General features: G+C 43.2%; 1 protein-coding gene across 2 annotated transcripts in view; it reads right to left on the bottom strand.

The window, feature by feature from the left end:
- Positions 1-21,527, bottom strand: part of exd3 (exonuclease 3'-5' domain containing 3) — a 42,066-nt gene that overhangs the window by 1,695 nt on the left and 18,844 nt on the right. For both annotated transcript variants that reach the window (XM_019272468.2, XM_027282039.1), the window contains exon 20: positions 87-153. In XM_019272468.2, the coding sequence (XP_019128013.2) occupies positions 87-153 (67 nt within the window). The remainder of the gene's footprint in view (positions 1-86; positions 154-21,527) is intronic.

Here is a 21,527-nt window from a genome sequence, read left to right as displayed (position 1 = left end):
GTAGATACATTCTTGTATATACTGCTCTGTGTCATGATTCCACTAAAAATAAACCCTCTCCCATGGTACAGTGTAGCGTGACTGACCTTTCTGTTTAAGCATCTTGGTCATGTCCTTTCTGGGCACCGCCACGTACTGATCGCTGTTACACGCCTGGACAAACAAAGGTTAAAAGAAATGTTTTTCAAGAACTTTCACTCCTCAAAAATGTCTTGAAGAGGAAAAAAAGTCTCATGGAGCTTGACGGTAACACTTGCCAAGTTGCCATAGGCAAACATTTAGAAAAATTGGCAACCAGTTCTTTGCCTTTGGTAACCATCACACACTTTTTTAACATATAAAAAAATAAGGAAAACAGAAAAACATGCACGGCAACATAAATACACTGACGTACAAACTGCATCTACAACTTTTAAAAATTCGTTTTGAGCTCTGTCTCTGGAGTTTTAAGTCGAGCCTACTGTATGTTAAAACCTGGCGTAAAGATTCACGCCGGTAGCAATCAGACATGTTTCCCTGGTGGCTGCTTTGGTGTGAAAGAGCCAGAGTGTTACAGAAAGATCAGATCAGTGTGTGAGTGTATGTGTAGAGACAGCGTTTACGCCTCAGTAACATTCACATGTCCGTGCCGTCCTGTCCTCCTCCATGGTGAAGGTTTGCCTGGTGGGACATTAGTGACCTCTTGTTCGCCGGCCCCTAACGTGCACACACACTCGTCTGTAAGCCATCCTGACAGCATGTCAGTGCTAAAAGCCTTGTCAACACACCTGAGCTCCACCCAGCAAACAGCATTCCACTTAGTGATGGGCTGTAAATCAAAGCACACTCGCAGACCTCACAAAGCAAGGATTCCTCCATTAGCTCGGCTTATTTCTCTGCACAAAAGTTTAATGAAGACTGCAAATCAGAAAAAGTGTGTATTCTCATCTGTGTGCACATGCAGAGCGGTGTTTGCCTCTGTGGTAGCTGAGGTCAGGACAGGAGAAAGCGGCTAGACAGTGGAGGTGTGGGAATAGCAGAGGTGTCATCTCCTGCCTCGCCTGTGGGAATGAAGCTCATCTCTCCCTCAGTATATTCTGTATTCTCCTCTTTGTATTCTGCCTTGCACACACACACACATACAGGCTACGCCACAGTGCGCATAAACCACATGCATACAAGTGCTCAAGGTGCATACACATGGCTCACAAATACAAGCGTGGCGGCAGCCAGGAAAACAGACCCAGCTATTTGCTCAGCTCAAAGTTTCCCAGAGTTGAGCAAGCCAGAACCTGCTCTGAACTCTCAAGGCTAAGCCGTGGACCGGCAGGCACACACGCACACCGGCGCACACACACGCAACCTGGATGCAACTAACTCCCAACTATAATTAATCAAAAGACAGCTAGTTACAAACGCAAAGATCCTGCAGAGATTCATTAGACAGAAAAGATGAGAAGGAAGTGAAATCATGTCAACTTACGACAAACACTGCAGTGATGTTAACCATTCTGCAGGTAAAACATGTCAACCGGCGCTTTCAGCGCATTAATCTTACAAAACAAACTTGAGCTCTTGCAGTGCTTTACACATTTTTTGAACGAACACAGATGGTGGCTTTGCGCTCGACCGGATGATTTCTGTAACATTTTTTCCTGTTTTTGGCTCGCTGCGGGACACGAAGGCTCGATTTTTCCACAGCACCGCTTAAGTGCTGAAGTCTTCAGGCACGCAGTTGTCACAGCCTTAGAAAGCACAAAAGGTACGAAGGTGCCCTCTCTTGCAGCTCCTCCTGCACGCCTGGCCACACGAAAGGCTTAAGTCTGACAGTGCCGTCGAACCAATTCAAACCTGGCATGTTTGCACAGGCAGAAATATCATGTTTTGCGCTCAACAAAAAGCACGACATGTGGCTTCAGTCACCGCAGTCTGTGCCAGTTAGTCAGCTGTACTTTCGGGTTTTTTTTGTAGAACTGATGCTTCAACGTGTCTTCAATAACTGCAGCTCACAAGCGTCTTCATATAGCACTGGATGTCCTGACTCCGGATTCTGTTTTTTTCCTCAATTTGACAGCAGTAACCATGCCAAAATATATTTCAATACCGGCTATAGGTCAATTAAACCCAAATACTCATTTATTTTTATTCATTTCACACTTTATAAAGTTTCAGGCAGTTGCTACATTGCTTCCTTACTCTGTCAGTCTTTTGTTCTTTCTGTGTTTTTCAGGGAACCTCCTGCATTCTCACACTCCGTGTGGCCGTGCCAGAGAAAGAATGCTCCTTGCCGTGACAACAAAGGCTATCTAAAGTGTGATACTGTGTTTCAAAGGATGGGAGGTGGTGGAAAAAAAAAAAAGGAGAAAAAGGGGGATAGTGGAGGGGAGGTAGGAAAGAGACGGAGGGGGGGTGGGAGATTTTTCCCTAACGTTCTCAAACACACACACACACACACAAACTGCACTGGCTCTGTAGGCAGCTCCCATGGGAAAATCCTAGACCAATCTCAAAAGGCGGTGCTTTTTAAGGCCGATGTAGGTCACATGGTCAGGGCAGCCAATTGGCCGCTAGTGATTTGATTCAAATTGTGGCAAGTCAGGTAAGGGGCAAGCGTGGGAACCGGAGAAGAAGAAGAACGACGGGGGAGCAAGAACTGCGCCGTCGTTTCCTTTTGAAAATGTTGTCTTTCCTTTTCTCGATGTGAATTTCAAGTCCAAGTTAAGTTTAAATATACTTAATTCCACTGTGCAAGGCTGCTGCGGTCTAAAACATACACACAATGTATAAGAAAAGAACATGTCTACTGTATCCCTTCCAAGAAAAGAAAAATAAAACATAGGAAAGCAGAGATTCATTGTTTGCTCCCATCATCCCATGTCTGGGATGTTCTGCCATCTTTTTATTCCCTGTCATTCCGTGAAATGATGCAGGTCCATTGGAAGTGAGATGGAAAGCTGAACTGGAAAAATTATCCTCATACTAACGTAGAAATGATGAGTAAGGAGAAGCGAACTTGCCAAAAGCTTGAACCTTTTTCTCTGCTTTCCCACACAGCACTGATGTCATGCTAGGTGATTTGGACGCCTTCCAGCAGCGATGGACAATCTCGCACGTGATTTTTACTGACTGATGCAAACTTCGAACAGCCTGACCTGTTTTAATTTTCTTTGGCTGGACAGTAGGAAGGAGGAAAGGAGTGTGGAAACAGTTTACTTCATTTTAGCACTCTCCCCCACCGAGAAAGCTGACATCATTTCAGTTAATCATTAAATCAAGTTATCTTTGAGTGGAAAATGAAGCCGGAGTACCAGCCGTCTGTCTGCAATGTAATACCAGCGCCTAAGGGTTGTGTCGAGAGAGTCACGAAATTCTCTTTACTGATAAAACACTTACTGGAAGACTTGATTTAAAATTAAAGAGAGTCTGCAAACAGGCTAAAATCGAATTTTATTTGCTAAGATACATACTCAAAATTTGAAATACAGCCAAATTAGGGTGAATTCAAACAATTAATACCACTTTTTTCATGATGGAGGTATATGGGTAAATCATTTAGGAAATATTAGATAGTTCATCAGAATTTACTTAAAACATATTTTAAAAAATTATGTAAAGATTGTAATTGTAAAAAAAGTAAATGTCACCAAGATGGCGATGCATGCGGATCCCTCTGTGTTGGCCGCATTTGTCATACGGACGCACACAGACCCGTGGGATTCTTTTTAGATTATTTTTAATATTTCTTTACACTTGTATATATTTTAGATTATTGCTTCATTTTACACTTCAGATATGAGGGAAACTGAATTTCAATTCTCTGTATGTCCTGGCCGTGTTGACAATAAAGTTGACAGTGCAATTGCAATGCATGTGCAATGTGCTGCAAAGCAGTTTGGAAGATCCTTTTGAAAAATAATTCTTTTTGTATATGCTGTATCTAAACACCTGGAGTAAGAGGTCACTCTTCTGCTGCAGCAGGGACAGGAGGGAAACACAGCAGTGACCTACTAAATGTACTTTCCCACAGTATCCTGAGGGTATCTGGCCAGTGTCTCAGACCGACAGTCTGAGGTAATTACCCACTCTGTTAACTAACCACAACCACCTGACAGCAACCTGAACTTGGACCACAGCAGAGCCTGTCTGGGCTTGACATCACGCACACCTTCCTCTGACTCACTTCACACACACATGTACAAACATACACGCTCGCACATACTTCACAGGCATGCAGAAGATGTAAAAAAAACCTCACATGCAACTCTCACACAAAACGCTCACCCTTTCCCTGACTCACGTTTGCACCCACTCATTTCACCTCCGTGAAACACAAATTATAGAAGTCACATTATTTCCTTCCTGATTTTCCCAGGGATGCATCCAGGTGTGTTACATCAGATATGACCACGAAGGCCTAATGCTATTTGTGAATCTAGAAGTAGGCATGCATAAAAGAGATATTACAAAACCAGGGAACATATTTTCAAATCACCCGAGACAGATGTGCTATGTTTTCAATATTGACTTTGCTTTATTTTTTCAGCATTGCTTAATTGCTCCTTGGACTCTACTCGGTCAATTCTCGAAGGGTTGAGGGGGAGTGAAGTCGCCCGCCAGCATCCATTTCTTATTGGCAACAATGTCCGTGGATAAATTCTCTGAGTTTTCTTTCCCTCTTTAAACGAGGTTTAGGATTTAAATCTGTTTCTTTAACTTTTCTTTAACCTATTTATCCTTTAATGTACTCTTACTCAAAACATTTATTCTCTAAATATATGAAATGTAGCATGAACTTACAGACTGAAGATCACTGAAGTGGTTGTATTATGGCTTTTTTTTAAGACATTAGAGACACATTGAAATAATAATAATGACTAGACTGATTTTAAAAAGATGCTTTGTGTTCATCAAAGCTATTGTATCTTTGTTTTCTTTTGTGGTTGACTTAGTTAACAGACAAATCTTTGCATATAGTGTAGTTTTGTGTTTATTATTTTTTGTATTATTTTATTATGTCTTTATTTTCAAACGCTTAAAATGTAGTCATATTTAGTTCCTGCATTCATTTATGGTAGGTAACACAACATGAATGTGAAATGTACCATTAATATTTCTTATATATAGAATATTGTTGCAACATCCACGACTTCATGCCTCTGCCCCTAATACGTAGAGATCTTTCTAATTTCATGCATTGCTCCTTTAGTCCCGCTCCCTCCATCTGTTTAACTCTTGCTCAATCTCGTTTTTGTTGCTTTCTCGCGTCAACCTTGTTGTCCACTTTTCGACCATTTTCTCACCCTCCACTTAGCCTCCACATTTCTGCCTTTTCTTCCCTCCCTCCTTTGCTCCCTTAGTCCGTCTTTATTGGAGCTCACTAAAAGGGGTAATGAAGAAGATAATAGTCTAGAGTCTAGCAGATAACAGTCTAGCCGTCACACAAATAGCACTAATGCTTTCCCTTCGCTTGGCACAGCCAGTTCATTCAGTTTTTTACCCACTCAACCTTCAACCTCAACCTCTATCTCTCCCTCTCGCCAATTGAACCTATGTCTTCCTCTCTTGTTGTCTGCCTTACTTGAAGCTCCATCAACCGCCTAGCAGTGTTCCCTTCAATCTGCCTCTCGTCTTCTCTCTAGTTGTCTCTCACCTCTAACCTCGTTCTTTCTCTCCTTCTCCAAGTACGTTTTTTTCTCCCCTCTCCCTCTCTTCAGACGCCAGATAGCTGGGGCCGGTTCTAAGCCGAACAGCTGAGGAAAACAACTTACTGAAAAGGTCCGCTGACAATGCTGCTCACTGGGCAATGACTTTTTGAAGAGGGGGGTAAAAACAGCTCATCTCAAAAACATAAGAAGCTGGATTAAACCGTCGGCCAGACTCTTTTGATATGTTGCTTTTTGGGATTATGGGTTGAAATGAAAACAACCAGACAAACATTCAACAAGTCGGAGGGGCAATGGCGACACATGACATTCAACACTTGCCCTACCATGGTAGTTAATTCCCATGTGAGTGTTGGGTTGGGTCGCAACTGAAAATTGCTCAGTGCATCAGAAGTTCAGATGGCTGAGAATTTGTATTGAGTGTTTCATTAGAAGCAGATCGGCCAATAGTGAAACAATAAGTCCAATAAATTGATTAGATGATGGACAGAAAATTAACTAGCAACTATTTTATTAACAATTCTTGGATAGCAGCTCCTCAGTTGTCAATCTTTGTTTCTTATGAACATAAATATCCCAGTCTTGAACTGTTGGTTGTAAAAAAAAAAACTTGTCACACTTGGCTTTAACAAGCAAATAATCCCCAAAACCCTAAAACCAAAGATTGCATTGTATTTTAGGATGTGATGTCAGAATTTTGGCTCGCTATTTATTGTGACAGAATCACTTTTATTGGCCATGTATGTGTACATAACTGTTGTAACTGTAAGAAGTAACTCTGTGGTTTGACTGAGAAATCCTAAATAATCATTGCTTGTAGATTCAGACGTGAAACAAAACAGTGCTTTGAATTGTCATCACAACCTATTGAGGAAAAATAAGCTGAGAGAAAACGCCACATGCTTGACTGCAAAAGTCGGGGGGGGAACCTGGGATCCTGCTCTGCCCGTTTTCTTTTGCAAAACATGGATTGTTGCGGAGACAAATGCTGGGTTTTGTGGCGCTGTCACATGTGCAATTAAGACAACTGGTTCCCTCGAATATATTATCCATGCAACTGTCAGTTCGTTACAGCATTTGTCGTTTTGAGGCAGACCTGGTGCTCCAAATGGTTTCCCCACACGGTCGCCTGGGCAGTGTGACGTTTACACACGGTTACACGCTAGAAATGGTCTAAATATGCAAATTATTCCCATGCCCTGAATGTACCCATTCAACCCAATAATATTACGACATCTACAGCTTCCTGCGACATGCGCTAACAGTTCTCAAACTGTCATTACACCCACACACAGCAAACTGAAATTCCACCCACTCGACCTGAATCCATCAACCTGAACTACATCTGCGCACACACACAGACACACAAAAACACACACACACACACAGAGCCCCGTCATGGGAGAGCCACCGGCAGATTCCTTTGCTCAACCTTTATCGCTGCTGGTGCATATTTCACCCTCCAGTCCCCCTCTTCTCTCACTCACACTATTCGCCCCTCTTCCTGATGTAGAGGCACGCAGGGAATGTTATTGTAATGCACAGTGATTCATCCAGGACTGTAAATATTGACAGTGGTGGCGGTGGTGGCTGCTGGTCTAGTCTGCTCTCTCTCTCTCCTGAGGAGCTATGAGGGAACGGAGAAAAAAGACTCTCTCCCACATGGCTTTTTGACAGACAAGGTGTCAGCATCGGGGGGTGGGTGGCTGAGCAGCAAATCATTTTAAACCATACTGGTCTTCATGTTCGACACATGGCTTTAGATAATGTACTAGAGGATGGGGAGAAAAAAGATCATCTGTGGTGGAGACGCAAACTTCAGAGTCTTGGCTCGTCTCTTAAGTTTTTCTTTCAACTTGATCTGATGCATCTTTACTTTTCCGCTCTCTTCCTTCTCCTGACTTCATGGGGAGTGGTAGAAATTCTGGCTAATTCTGCGGTTTAGGCATACACCGCTGGCCAGATTGATGCAGGTGTGGTTTATTTTTTCATGTCCAAGCAGGATCCCAGTGAGACACGGATGGATGCTCCCTTAGGTGCAATAGGATCCCAGTGAGACACGGATGGATGCTCCCTTAGGTGCAATCTGATTAATAATTGGGCCGACTAAGTGTAAGATAACTTTTTTTTTTTTTGTGTTGGGAAAAAGAATTGCATCATCTTTTACATCATATTTTTCAGATACAGCAACAACATCCCAAGGGTAAAATTGATGGTTTCCGCCTCAGTCTGACTGTGAGGCTCCGATGTGATGTAAATTTGTCATCTGCTCATGTTTGTGAGGCTCTGCATGGACTGTAAGCACAGACTGTACACACCCAGTTCTGTGTATGCAGAACTGCATGTGCATCCACTGCCTGCTTGTCTTTTTGGACTTTATCTGGCATGCATTATATACTTGATCAGCCTTAGTTAGGACCATGCGCATAATCTCCACAGGGAGGACCCAGAGGTCACGTCTCCCCTGATTTACAAAAGAGGGAATGTGACCCCTCCAAAAATGGTCATGATCACTTTCAGTTCAAGTTCATACTCTCTTCTGTGCTTAATCATATTACTTATTACTTATATTATTGCTATGCAAACTAGTGCACGACAACAGAAACAAAAGAAGAAGATATTCCGGGCATACATGTATTCATATGTGTGAACAGGTGCACAGACCAGTAAAAAAGTGAGACAGTGGAGGCAGACAGAAAGCACACTGCAGGTTCAAGGTGAGCACCAAGACATTGCCTAACAATATTCTTGGCAGCGAGTTACAAGTTGAATTAAAGTTCATTTCAGAGTTTGTCCGGGATGTAGAAGTTGGCTAGCAGTCAACCTCCATATCTCTAGCTGTGTCCTAAGGCCTCTGTCTCTCGTCAGCTTATTTGCTTCACTGAAACTATTATATATACTGATAATAACCAGTACCAAGAAGCTAGTTGTCACCTGTCTCAACACTGCAGTTTCCAGCTACGAGCAGAAGAGTTGGGTTGTTATCCGCCATGTTATAAGCCACATAGTCAAAACCATAAATATAGAAAGTATATAACTACATAAAGTATTTACATGAGAAAAAACTCACAGGTGATAGCACTTGTAGTTACAGTAAAACTGAAAGTGATAGTGAATAAAGTGAAATGTAAAGATGTAAGTCAAATAACGAGAAGATAATTAGCTTTAGAAAAACTAGAATTCCCCCTATATTCAATTTTAATTATTTGTTATGTGTTATTTTTTTGTCAGATGACTCACAAAACCTTCTATGAAGACTACATATGACGAGATATGTAAGTGTGGGTTATGCATTATGTAGCTGTGGAGAGGATTGTAGCTGGGTAGCTGTGCCATTTGTGATGCCTGGCTGCAGCCCTTAATGTGCTCTCCAAATAGGATATAGCAGCGCTTATCTCCCAAGGAGGGGTTGCTGTTTGTTATTTTTGTGTGTTGTCCATGTGCTTAGTAGCATTTGGCTTGAGAGGACCCCCCAAGTATTGGCTGGGACAATTTGTCTGCCCCTATACAGACGGTTCGTAGGTGCATAAATACCCACCAGCAGTATGCACGTGAAGACTAGGGTGCAATTAGTCAGTTTGGGCTAGGCAGTTAGGAGGGGGCACTCCATAATCACTCAATCCCCCCATGGTTGTGCATTGTGTGACTCAATGTGACGACGTTGAACATGGATACTGGGCATAGTAATCTTTTGTCTCGGAGTTTCTACACACTCTGAGCACTTTAAATCAGTTTGCAAAGGCAGATTTAGTTGATTTGGCAGCACAGTTGGATTGGTCAAAACTGAGAAGGTGCCAAAAAAGGCTGAGCTATTGTTGTTGTATTGTTGAGGGGCTAGCTGTATCTGCCAAGCTTTTGGAGGTAGTTCAGGCTCCAGTGGCTCCAGTTGTTCTTGTTTTGTGGTCAATTAAACAGTATATGCAGAAGGAAAAAGCAAACTGGAGAAGCAGAGATTACAGTTTGAGTTGGAATATGAGAAGCTGAGGGTTGAAGTGGCACTGAAAAGGGAGAGAGTAAAAGTAGAACAACTAGAGTTGGAGCTGATAAAAGAGGGGAAAGCACAAGGGTCATTGATGGCCAGTGGTAGAAAAAGTAAAACTCCAGGTGTGTATACTGGTTTTCACATTGGTGAAAGCTTAATCTTTTGCCTAAGTTTGATAAAAACGACTCAGATGCATTGTTTGAGCATGTGGCAGAGGTAAGAGGATGGACGCAAAGACATAAAACTTTGATGTTGCAGTTTGTTTTCACAGGCAAGTCCCAGAGAGCTTTTTTTGCCCTTAGCTCTGCTCAAAGTGGTGGTGATTATGCCAAGGTTAAAGGGACAGAACTAAAAGCATATGCACTAGTTCAAGAATCACAAAGGCAGATATTTAGGAACTGGAAGGAAGAGCACAACCAAAATCATGTTGAACTTGTGCAAGATATTTTGGCTCATTTTACCTGCTGGTACTCAAAAACGATGTAGCAATGTATTGTTAAACTTGCAGCACCTATCAGTCACCCAGAAAGGTCAATCAAACAGATTACAACAACTCCATTTTGCCTGATTCCAGTAGCTGAGAAGCCATTTGAATACCTGTTGCTTGATCGTGTGGATCCACTTCTAAAGAGTAAGGCTGGGAGTACTTATTGACAGTAATGTGTAAAAGTAATTACTATGCTGCTGATTTCCCGTTGTGCTACATAAAGAACAATCCAGGGCTGAAAGCGTTGACTTGCTTTATGATTATCTTTGGCATTCCTGACCAGGTGAGTAATTTCATGTCTTGCACTTTCTCCCAGGTGGTAAAACAGTTGGAGGTTAAACATCAGGTGTTTAGTGCATACCATCATGAGTCGCAAGGAGCCCTTGAACGTTTTCTTCAGACATAGAAGTCTATGTTCCTATTGTACTGAATTCTCTTAAGATTGGGAAGAGGGCCTGCATTGGTCGCTATTTGCAATACAGGAGGTGTCTCTTGAGAGCACGGGTTCCAGTCCCAATGAACTGGTGTTTGGACACAGTTTAGCCATATTAGGTGACAAGATGAAAAATGCTGAGCTGCCTAATAATGCAATGTAAATGGGTTTCACTGCAGCCTGTGTGTCCCCTAAATTACTTCTCACAAAATTAGTGTTTGAACGATAAACAGAAGCAAATCAGCAAGAAAATATCCTTCAAGTCATTTTATGTCAGAGTCGTCATATATATTATCAGGACAGGACAGCTCAGAGTGGACAGGCTATGGGAGGGTGAGATAAAGGCAAATACAAGAGGGAAAGGGCTCAGGGTTAAGTGGCAATAATGATGCAGAATAAGACATGTGTGTGTGTGCGTGAGTGTGTGTTCAAACTCACTTCAAAGTGTCTCTGGTAGCCTTGTTCATGTCAACAGGAGACATAGTATTAAAAACAGAGAGAGGTAGAGAAGGAGGGGGGAAAAAGGAGGGGAGAGTTGGAGTAGGGTGTGTGTGGGGGGGGGTAAAAAGGAAGCAGTACACGATGGTGAACAAAGAGGGAAAGAGAGGACTGAGATTGGAGGAGGGTAAGGAAGGGTTAAGGAGAAGTGGGTCGGAGGTGAGAGGTTGGGGTATTAGGGCAGGAGAGGGGAGGGGACTCGCGGTGAAGGGGTTCACCTCTAGTGTGAATGCAATGCAGCGAGGTAAAACCAAAAGAAAGGACGATGGAGAGAGTTCCCGTGTCATACACCCTCTTTAATTCCACCCTTCCTTCCCTTCCCTCCCCCTCCTCCTCTTCTCTGTCCCCTTCTCTCCCTCCACCATGGCTCCCTCTCTGCGACCGGCCCCAGCAAATTCCCTAGGGCCAGGGGCAGTCCCCTTTCAGTCTCCAGTGACACAGTAATTAGAAGTGTGGGAACTGAATCCATCCCTCTTTCTGAGCCCCGCACTCCCACCCGCACCCCTCCTGCCCTCCCCTCCTTTCGCTGGCCCTCGCCTGCCCCTCACCAGCTCCCAGCTCCCTCCACTTCCTTTGCCACCTCTCTTGTTGCACCCCACCTCATCTCTCAATCTCAGGAAGTAGCATCTACCCTCAGAAAGTGGTCTCACATGGCATTAGAAAGATGTAATGTTCACATCCAAGGCTGATATTGACCACACACACACACACATACATAATATATATTAGACATACATAATTAACACATTAATACATTAAGTATCGCAATACCAATCATCTAATATGATAACACATTCAAATACATAGAGCAGATGACAATTTTAGAGGTGCTGAGATATGCATATGACCTACTAGCACAATCAATTAAGAATAATCATATACCAACGAACATCCATATGGACTGCATCCTCATGAGCCACTGTGATGTTCATGGGAGCAACACACACACACACCACACACACTCAACCATACCCTACAGCACCCCCCCCACCCACCAAATCCCCCCCCCCGCCCCCACAGCAACATAGTCCCCTATCTCTTCGAACAGAGCAACGCTGTCTCTCCTGCTCTCTGTCAAGCCCACCACCACCACCACCCCAACCCCCCATTTGCTATCTCCGCGGCGATAACCATGGGAACAGCAGCACTGTGGGAACGGGCCGCCAGTTGACCAAAATAGACAGCAGGAAAATGGAGGGAAAGAAAGGAAGAAAGAAATAAAGAAAGAAAGAAAGAAAGGGCTCCCTGCATCCAAGGCAGCCTGTAAGGGAGTGTGTGTGTGTGTGTGTGTGTGTGTGTGTGTGTGTGCGTGCGTGCGTGTGGAGGAGGAGGAGGTCCATGGGATCATCCAGACAGACAGGTACTCAGGCACTCCAGTCACCTCTGGTTTCCACTGGCAACAAAGGGGACGCTGGGTGGCTTGAGTTGCTACATTAATTCATTAGTGAATATGCGGCTTTGGTTGGAGTTGGTGGGACATACAGAGAGCTCTCCTTCTCACACACTTTTAATGGTCCTACAGTTACTAGATAGCAGCGTCCCACGCAAAGAGGCTACACCCTTAACCACAAACACCCACACCCAAACAGCACACTAATACTACCCTATCACACACACCCAATCACACCCGCAAGCACACACCTCTGAAAGCACACGTGCAAACACAAGCATTCAGTCTAAAAGTTAAGTTCAGGAGTCAGATGACTGGAATGACTGGCATCCAAAAACTTTAAATACTTTTGGTTAAAATAACTTTGAACCTTATGTACACTTACTGTTACAATATTATATCAGCTGTTTACCATCTCTTTATCATCTTAATCATCATCTAATTTCCTTTAACTTTATTATAATGCACATGGTAATTAATATTTTATAAATTGAGCCCATTATTATCATTTGTATCTGCTTTTAGATGGTTATTTTGAATGTATCAGAGCTTCACTAGGTCCTTGGTCGTAGGAAAATAGATATCAGAGATGTGATTACCTCCAATGATCACTTCACAGCTTGAATACAAACTTCTGTTGATATCAACAATAAAATAAATAGCATTTGTGACCTATGTATCAACACTGTTAATATTTACTGTACTGCCATGTTTATATTTTGAGCATATGTAATGCAGCTGGTCTCTGGAGAGTACACACAAGAATACATGCATCCATGACTTCATGGCAATGCTGGGCTGCCGTTCCTATGAGAAACATTACACACTGGTTTTCCTTGGCCTGAGAGAGGAGGAGGAGGAGGAGGAAATAGGGAAAGACGCAAGTTGCGCATCATCATAATCTTTTTTTTTTTTTTCTTTTTTTTTTACCTACTGCTGGTCGAATTTTCCATCCCTTTTATATCCTGTGTGTCTCTAAGTAGCTCAGAAGTCAAAGAGATCCAACGTCTCTTATTTTAATAACTGATCCCCTGAAACTTATAGTTATAATTATTCATATTCAGCCCATCTCCGCCTTTCACTCAGCTGCTTTATGTGTTGGTCATACATCTATTCTCTGTACTTTCTCTTTGCTCTTTTCTCTTCTCATTTTTATCAATCCATCCACCCTCTCTATCTATCTATCTACACTGCCCCCCTTTTGCTCTCTTAGGCCTTTCCCAGGCCAAGCAGACTGACCTCTCCAGCCTTCTACCTCTTTGCTCCCTGGGGGTAGAGAGGGAGGGGAGGGTGTCTGCCTATGACCATTCCCACCCCGCAAGGACTTTCACTTTAATCTGACTCTGTGAGTAGCAGAAGAGAAAGAGAGAACAAAACAGAGAAAATGTGTGTGTGTGCGTGCCTGCCAAGCCTGCGGCTCCCAAAGCAAACAGACTTCTAACCTCCTGATAGCATCACATCACGCAAACTGCAGGCTGTAGGAAGAACCATGGCAAGACTTGAGTTTAAAGTTTTAAGGGCTGTGCAGGCCTCACATTCCCAAGACCTATAAATCCACGTGCGAGCTGCACAACACAACGCAAATGCAGATCAGACATGTAAAGAATGTTCACAGAATGTACAGACCGACGCTCAGAACATAAACTGTGAAAACACACAGTCACAACGATGGCCCTTCACAGTTTCACACATGAGAGACGAGTAAGAAAAACAGCAATACATCACGGGAGCTTCGACACAACACAACACACAGAGTACAGTGGTTGAGTTCTCAAACCACAGACTATGTGGGGGGTTACCATCTATTATCTCTGTCTCCATGAGGTTTAAATTTAATTGCTGACACAACTCATTCTCGGAAACTGCACACACACACACACACACACACACACACACACACACACACAAGGTTGCACATGCATGCACACACAGAGGGGTGTTGGCAAAAAACCCAAAACAACTCAGACCACAATGGATGGGGTTATTGTAATATAGATATATAGGTCAGCGGTTCCCAGTCTTGATGGTTTCTATCAGTTCTATCAGTTGCATAAACGCATTCTCAGGACACTAAACGTGTAAATCACTTCTTGATTGATGGCTGGAATAAAAACCAGCAGGACTCTGGTTCCTGTGAACCAGGATCTGAGTTCCTTTATACATATGAGAGCTTATTTCTTGGACACACTATAAGATTCTACAAAAACTGGAAATGACAGAAACATCTACCTTTTCTGGTCGGTAAATGAACTCAAGTCGGTTGTTTTTTTTTGTTTTTTTCACTCCCAAAACTCTATAAACAGTCGACAGGAAGACACGTATAACCACAGAATTTCAATACCCCTAACTCTTGAGAGACTGTAAGCACAAACAACAGACCACACACATTCATCACGCAGGGAGACAGCAATCATGAGCTGAAAGGTAGGTAAAATTATGAAGTTAATAACCTAACATTAGCAAAAACACAGCAGGGAAGGAAAACATGATTTGCTTCCTATAACTCCTTCATGTCATAAAGGATGTTGTTATTGTAAGCACAAACCTGCCCGGGATGAAGTACCTTTTCTTCTCATATATTGTTTTATACCAGTGTTTATACTGGTGTCCTAAACATGCAAACAAAAAAAAAAAAATGCTCCACATACCAAACCATCAAGTTTTACTTTATAATTTTCTGTAGTTTAGATGTGCTATGATGCAGTTTGAGCATGTAATTAAACTGGAATAAAATCCTACAAACTTGAGAGTAAATTGGTGGAGTGACAACTACAGTGTAATAAGCAGTCTTGAATCAATCAGCAAACAGAAGACTGGCTCCATGTTAACGTATTAAGTTGTCTGCCTGCACAACAACTGATGTAACCCTTGTATTCTCGGCTTAAACCTACAATCAAGTTATTCTCTCTTCTGGGAGTCACAGCAATTAGATCCCTATAAAAAAAAAAATGACTCATTTATAATATCATATGTGAGCAAGCAAGGTTGCCTCAAAAGCTTGACTGCATGTGGAGGAGTTACCTAAGCTACTAAAGTGTGTCCGTGTGCCAAAGAGTTGTGATAATAACAACCCTAAAACCTCTCAGCTATTTCTCACTGGCAGGTATTAGCACGGTTGACAGGAGTGTTCTTTATCATCCTAGATGTGAGCGACACAAGGCAGTCAGAGTTTGGATGGTTTTGCTATGTCACACTGCATGTTGAGTGTGGGAGAAATGATTTATGATTCACTAAGCTCCAAAGAACTGAAGATCACATTTCACTATCGCAAGGGAAATCATTATACCGTGACCACAGACACAAAAAGATATACCAGCAGTATCCGGGTTTCTCAAAACATGATTGCTCCAGCTCGTTCTCACAACATTTTTCTAAAGTTACCTATTAGATTTCTGTTTCATTGGTGCAAGCTAAATTTGTGGGTAAGTCCCCTTAAATCTCCACAAGATAACTGCACGGGTATGCTCACTTTAGAGGACAAAAACAAATCGAATCCAACTGTTCTCTAATATTTTGAAAAGTTCTAACCAACAAATCTCTGACCTACTTTTGCAGTTATTTTCATACTATATCTCAGCACGCCCTAGATATGTTTTCACCAGGCCAATACCAAAAAAATGCACACATTTTTGAGTTACTCAACCCGGTGAACAATGCATTTTTAATGGCTTCATATCTGTTTTCTGTGTGGTACTGTTGTCATTAGCTGACCCAAGCTTTGTTATTATACTGCAAAGAATTCTGCCTCCCTTAGGAGACTATTTAGAAGCAGAGGGCAATCACTCACAGCAGCACAGTCTGGCTGTGCAGCTACTGTGCTCTGAAAAACATGAGAAACTTCCTCTTTCTGTGTGTATGTTTCAGAGGAAGGCATCAGTAAGTGGTTCCCTCTCCCTGAGCGGCAGGGGAAAGTAGACCCTCTCGAGTGCCTCTCGGCTTCCCCACCTCCCCCATGAGCCAATAACGCAGTCAGACAGAGACACACACACACATATTCATGCTCACACACATGCACACACACACACACACACACACTCAGACACACACACACACACACAGTGTGGTTTCTCCTCTGGAGGGGAACATAAACAGGGCTGTCTGTCTGCGAGCGGAGAGCTAGTTCTCATGACATCACCACCCAGCAGGAATGCTCTGCTCTGCCCCGTCAAAACCCCTCCACCGGCCAGCAACTCGCACACACACACACATATACACACACACACACATACACACACACACACACACACACACTCGAACGGACACACATACACAAAAACACATGTTGAATGATTTATGCACGTCCACATTTTCACAGGGAAATGTACCGCATATACAGCACGCACTCAAATGGCATTTTGAGTCATTTTCTCTCGTCTAGGATTTTCTCACTTCACCATTGGTTTTTTGTTTTTTTTTCATTTCTCACTGCTCACGGACATCTTTGTCACACTGTTTTTGCTCATTCTTCACCGCCTTATTTCTCATCCACTCATACTTGTATTGCCTGCGCTGTCTGCAGTGTCAGACCACACACAGACCACAGAAACAGAGAACAAGCACGAGAGAGAAATGAGAAAGTACTTAAGTATAGTCACCTGAATATGGAGAATAAAGTTGTATCAGCTATGAAAAAGTGTGTGTGTGTGTGAGAGAGTGTGTGTGTGTGTGGGTGTGTGGGTGTGGGGGACATGGGAAATTACGCACTACTTCATTGTATTGGTGTTTGGAGGAAAAGCCCTATTGAAGCTCTCCCTCCTTCCTTCTCACCTCTCTTCCTCTCTCTAACTCTCTCCTCCCTTTTCCATCCCTCCATCACTTCCTGCCTCATCTTTCTTTTCTTAGCCACCCCCTCCCCATCTTTTCTAGCCGGTTTCCTCCTTCTAATTCCATCTTCTCGCTTCCCTCTCTCCATCTCAACCTATAACTGTAATGATTGCAGGCAATCTCTCCCCCTTTTTCTTTTTCCTCCTCTATGTTTCTCTCAGGCTTTTGGGGAAAGCAAGGGCAGGAAGCAGCTTGGCTCTCAGACAATGGAACACATCAAAAAACAGCACCAGCCTCACCAACTTCACACACACTCACACTCACACACACACATACATACACACATACACACACACACACAAACAGAGCAAGACAAACAGGACATTCCAGCTGCCGGCTGCACCGGATTCCTCGCCTTGGCTAATCTGAAACGGAGGAGAGTGAGACTGGGAGTGGATCGGAGCAGGGAGGCAGGGTGAGAACAGAGGCTGAGAGAGAGAGAGAGAGAGCAGGGGAGATGGAGGGAGAGAGAGAGAGAGCCAAGCAGAGGGTGAGAAAGAGAAACAGATACAAAGAAGGAGGGAGAGAAAGAAATGTTGGGGAGCAAAAGAGGGGAAACTGGAAAGCAGGGGATTACAGAAGGTGAAGCACGACTAAGAAAGGGTTTGCGAAGAGTAAAAGAATGATGTGTTACTGTAGAATCCATGCATACGACTGTGTGTCTTCATGTTGTCTAAAAATGCAACGTTTACAAAGGATGATACGCATATGATCTGATACTGTGAGCACCAGATGAGGCACAGCAGATGGAGCAGAACTTCACTGGGTCCTTTTTGTTAGATGCTAGTGTTCTTTTGTACAAATAAATTTGATGTGATTGAACTGAATAGAATAGAGTGTGGAGGTGGAGAGAAGAAATGTGTAGGGAGAGAAAAAACAGGAGTGGAAGCAGATGAGGAGAGAAAGGGGGACATGAAAAAAAACACAAAGCCAATGTCTACAGCATTGCGACACCATTTATAGTTTATTTAAATCGTGACATTTAAACAAAAATCAAACATAATTTTTTGTAAGTCTGCCGCCCACACTCAAAAACCTCCTTCCTCCTTGCTTGTCTTTCTTGTAGTTGGCAAACATCGTCTATGGGACAGAGCTTACGTTTTCACACGCTCTCTGTATTTATTTTCTGTTTCAATAGACAGATCGCACAACACAGGTGCTGACTTCATTTTCTGTTTCTAGTTCCAGAGAAGTGCATTACTGTAAAACACTATGATTTACAGTCACAGATGCAAATCGAAGCCATTTGTCTAGGCTAATCAACAGGGGATCTTTGTTTTACTGTTAAAATACAAACGGAAAATGTGTCAACGACATATTCAAGGCAATCGGCTGTGCTCGCAGAAGCCACCACAGGCAAAGCTGGCTTCATGTCAGATTATCGTGTTTTGAAAGAATCTCTAATTAAATGTCGTTAAAAAGAAACAAACATGTTTTCATCCGCCCGTCTGAATGTAAAGAGACACCTCAGTGAGAACAACTATAAATTCACACATACGCAAGCAACCACACATACACACATGCAGATGCATATCAAGCGCGTACCCGCACACACAGGTGTCATTGCGCTGCTATGCTGTCCTGGGGCCAACTAGACTGTGAGAGCAGGCATGATTTCTTAAAGAGCAGCTGCTTGTTGAGTGATGGCTCATCTTCGTCCTTATCTGTGTGTGTGTGTGTGTGTGTGTGTGTACCTGCTATTGTGTCTGCTCAGGCAGCCATGAGAATCAACTTCAGAATGAGTCAGGGACACTAAAGACAACCCTAGATTTATCTGTGGAATTTTCACACCACTTCCAAAAAACGGCCTGCTTCTCATAAATTTAAACACATGTTACTTTCAGCGGAAATGTATCGTGATGATACGATCTTAGGATGAATTAACTCTGAGCAAGCTTCGATTTACTAACTTTTTAAAATTTTTTATTTGCACATACAAAAACTTTGGTCTGCTTTGGAAATCAGTATTGTCTGATTGATTGTTATTATTATTATAATTATAATAATATGTGATTTGCTATATCATAATTACTATTGTTGTTATAATAAATGTCAATTAATGTATAGTGATAATGATTCCAACACACAAACCACCAGCAGCAAACCACTCACCATTCCAGTCATTTTCAGTGCACACAGTAATATGCTCCCATTTCTGAGGAAAAATTACTCAGTGAGTCAACATCTCATTCCACTCATGAAGTCATTTCGGCAGAAAACATTGCTCGCCTGAGTGCCAAAGTGAAAGCTTAATATTTGTGGTCATGTCTTGCTCATTCATTCATAAACCCACACGTTTGGAATGACACAACAATCACAATGGCCTTTCCTGATTTGGCTCCCCTACAGACAAACAGAAAGACAGCGCGTCGCCCCTCGAGACGGACATACAGGCTGCCCATCAGTCACTCGTAGCTGCGCCCGCTAACTATCTACATGTGTGTACGAGTGACCTGTGTGATGCATGAACAACACTTTCTCCCAGCGTGTGTGTATTCCCTTTTAGCACTTTCTCAAACCGTATGTGTGTGTGTGTGCGCATGTAACAGGAGACGCAAAGCTCTCACCGCACACAGTGGGAAATATTTGGGATGGTTTCCCTCGGAATGTCTTGGCGTGCCTATGGAATGCCCCCCTCCTCCTCCTCCCACCGTCTCCCTCCTCCCCTTTCTCGCTGTCGCTCTTTCCCCTTCTCGAGAGGGGAGACGAGAGGGGAGAGAGAGTGGGAAAAGCGGCGGGGCGCACAAATTTGACCCTTGTTTTGTCGCCACCAAGACCGATATATAGCGCAACAGGACGGCGACATAAATGCAGAAGAAGCAAACGTGAGAAGAAGTGTTTGGGTTTTTATAGTGCATGACCAAAGTGTGACAAATGTGCATATCTGTGGCCATCTGCATGTGGCCACACTGCATGCACGTGTATTTAAAAATGACAAATATGAATTAAGGTGCGAGAATATGCGAGTCTATAAAAAAAAAAAAAAAAGTGGCTTCTGTTTTTCTTCTGGGTTTTAACACATGCACATCCTGAAACTGACTTTCCTTATTTCACTCACACGCTCACATATGCACAAATATACCCACAGAGCCAGTGAAGGGTAACTTTAAACGTGTCTCAACCTCTCACATTCCTCCTGTTTCTCAGCCCGCGGCTCTCTTTGTAGATCAAAGGACAGGCAACAAGTCTTTCTATCGCCTCGCCCTCCTCCACCCCTCCTCTTCCTTCAATGCCACCTTTCTCAGACACTCTCTCTTCCTCTCGCTCTTCCTCACTCAATGGACACTCATCTCACTCGCGCACCAACTGATTATTTCCCACACAATCTCTGTGATGCAGTCTGAGCTACTCCACGTTATTTTTGTCTTTCTTCCTTTCTCGGACTTACTTGCTCCTGCTCATTTGCTTTCACTACTGTTCCCTTTTTCTCTCTCTCTCTCTCTTTCTCTCTCTCTCTCTCTCTGTCTTTCTACCTCTCTGCCATCACCTCTGTTCTCACTTCTCTCCCTCCCTCCCCTTTTCCTCTCCCCAACCCCCCCCCCTCCATCTCTCCCACCCCTCCCTCTCACGGTGTGGCGGTTCCTGTTGCTCTTGTTTTCACTTCCCCAATAGTCTGGTGCGTGGGAACCAGTGTTTCTGCTGCAATATTGTCTATGACATGAGTCTGAGTGTGTCTGAATCTGTGACCAAATCTGCTCTAATCACACCACTGTGTGTATATGTGCTGAGTTAACTATGTAAGTGCGTCTGTGATGGTGTAAATGTGTGTTTGTCAGTTTGGGGTTTTAAGTGTGTATGTGAATCACTGTATATATATATATGTGTGTGTGTGTGTGTGTGTGTGTGTGTGTGTGTGTGTGTGTGTGTGTGTGTGTGTGTGTGTGTGTGTGTGTGATGTGTGTGTGTGTGTGTGTGTGTGTGTGTGTGTGTTGGTTTAATGTCTATCTCTCAACATATCTGTTATCTCAACATGTCTATAAAAAGGCCAGTACGGGACATCTGATGGAACGGCACAACCCAACGGAAGTGTGTTTGTTTGTGTGTGAGTTTGTGTGTGCACGGAAAGTATAGACGCAGCAGGCATTAGTGGTAGGGATAGGATATAGCTGAATAAGGAAACTGTAATGGACCAATCGCCAACTCCACCCTGTTACCCAACCCCTCGCAGGAATCCGCACAGATGAAACTTAAGGACAGACTAAAGCCCCTTTTGAACAGCCTGTTCAAGGCGGGAATGTTGTGCTGTTATTCTGTCTCGCCATTCTGTATAA

Source organism: Larimichthys crocea, chromosome IX (genome assembly GCF_000972845.2).
Source record: "Larimichthys crocea isolate SSNF chromosome IX, L_crocea_2.0, whole genome shotgun sequence".
Lineage (NCBI taxonomy): Eukaryota > Metazoa > Chordata > Actinopteri > Sciaenidae > Larimichthys > Larimichthys crocea.
Note: the sequence above shows the minus strand (reverse complement) of the source record. Positions and strands in the feature narration are given on the sequence as shown.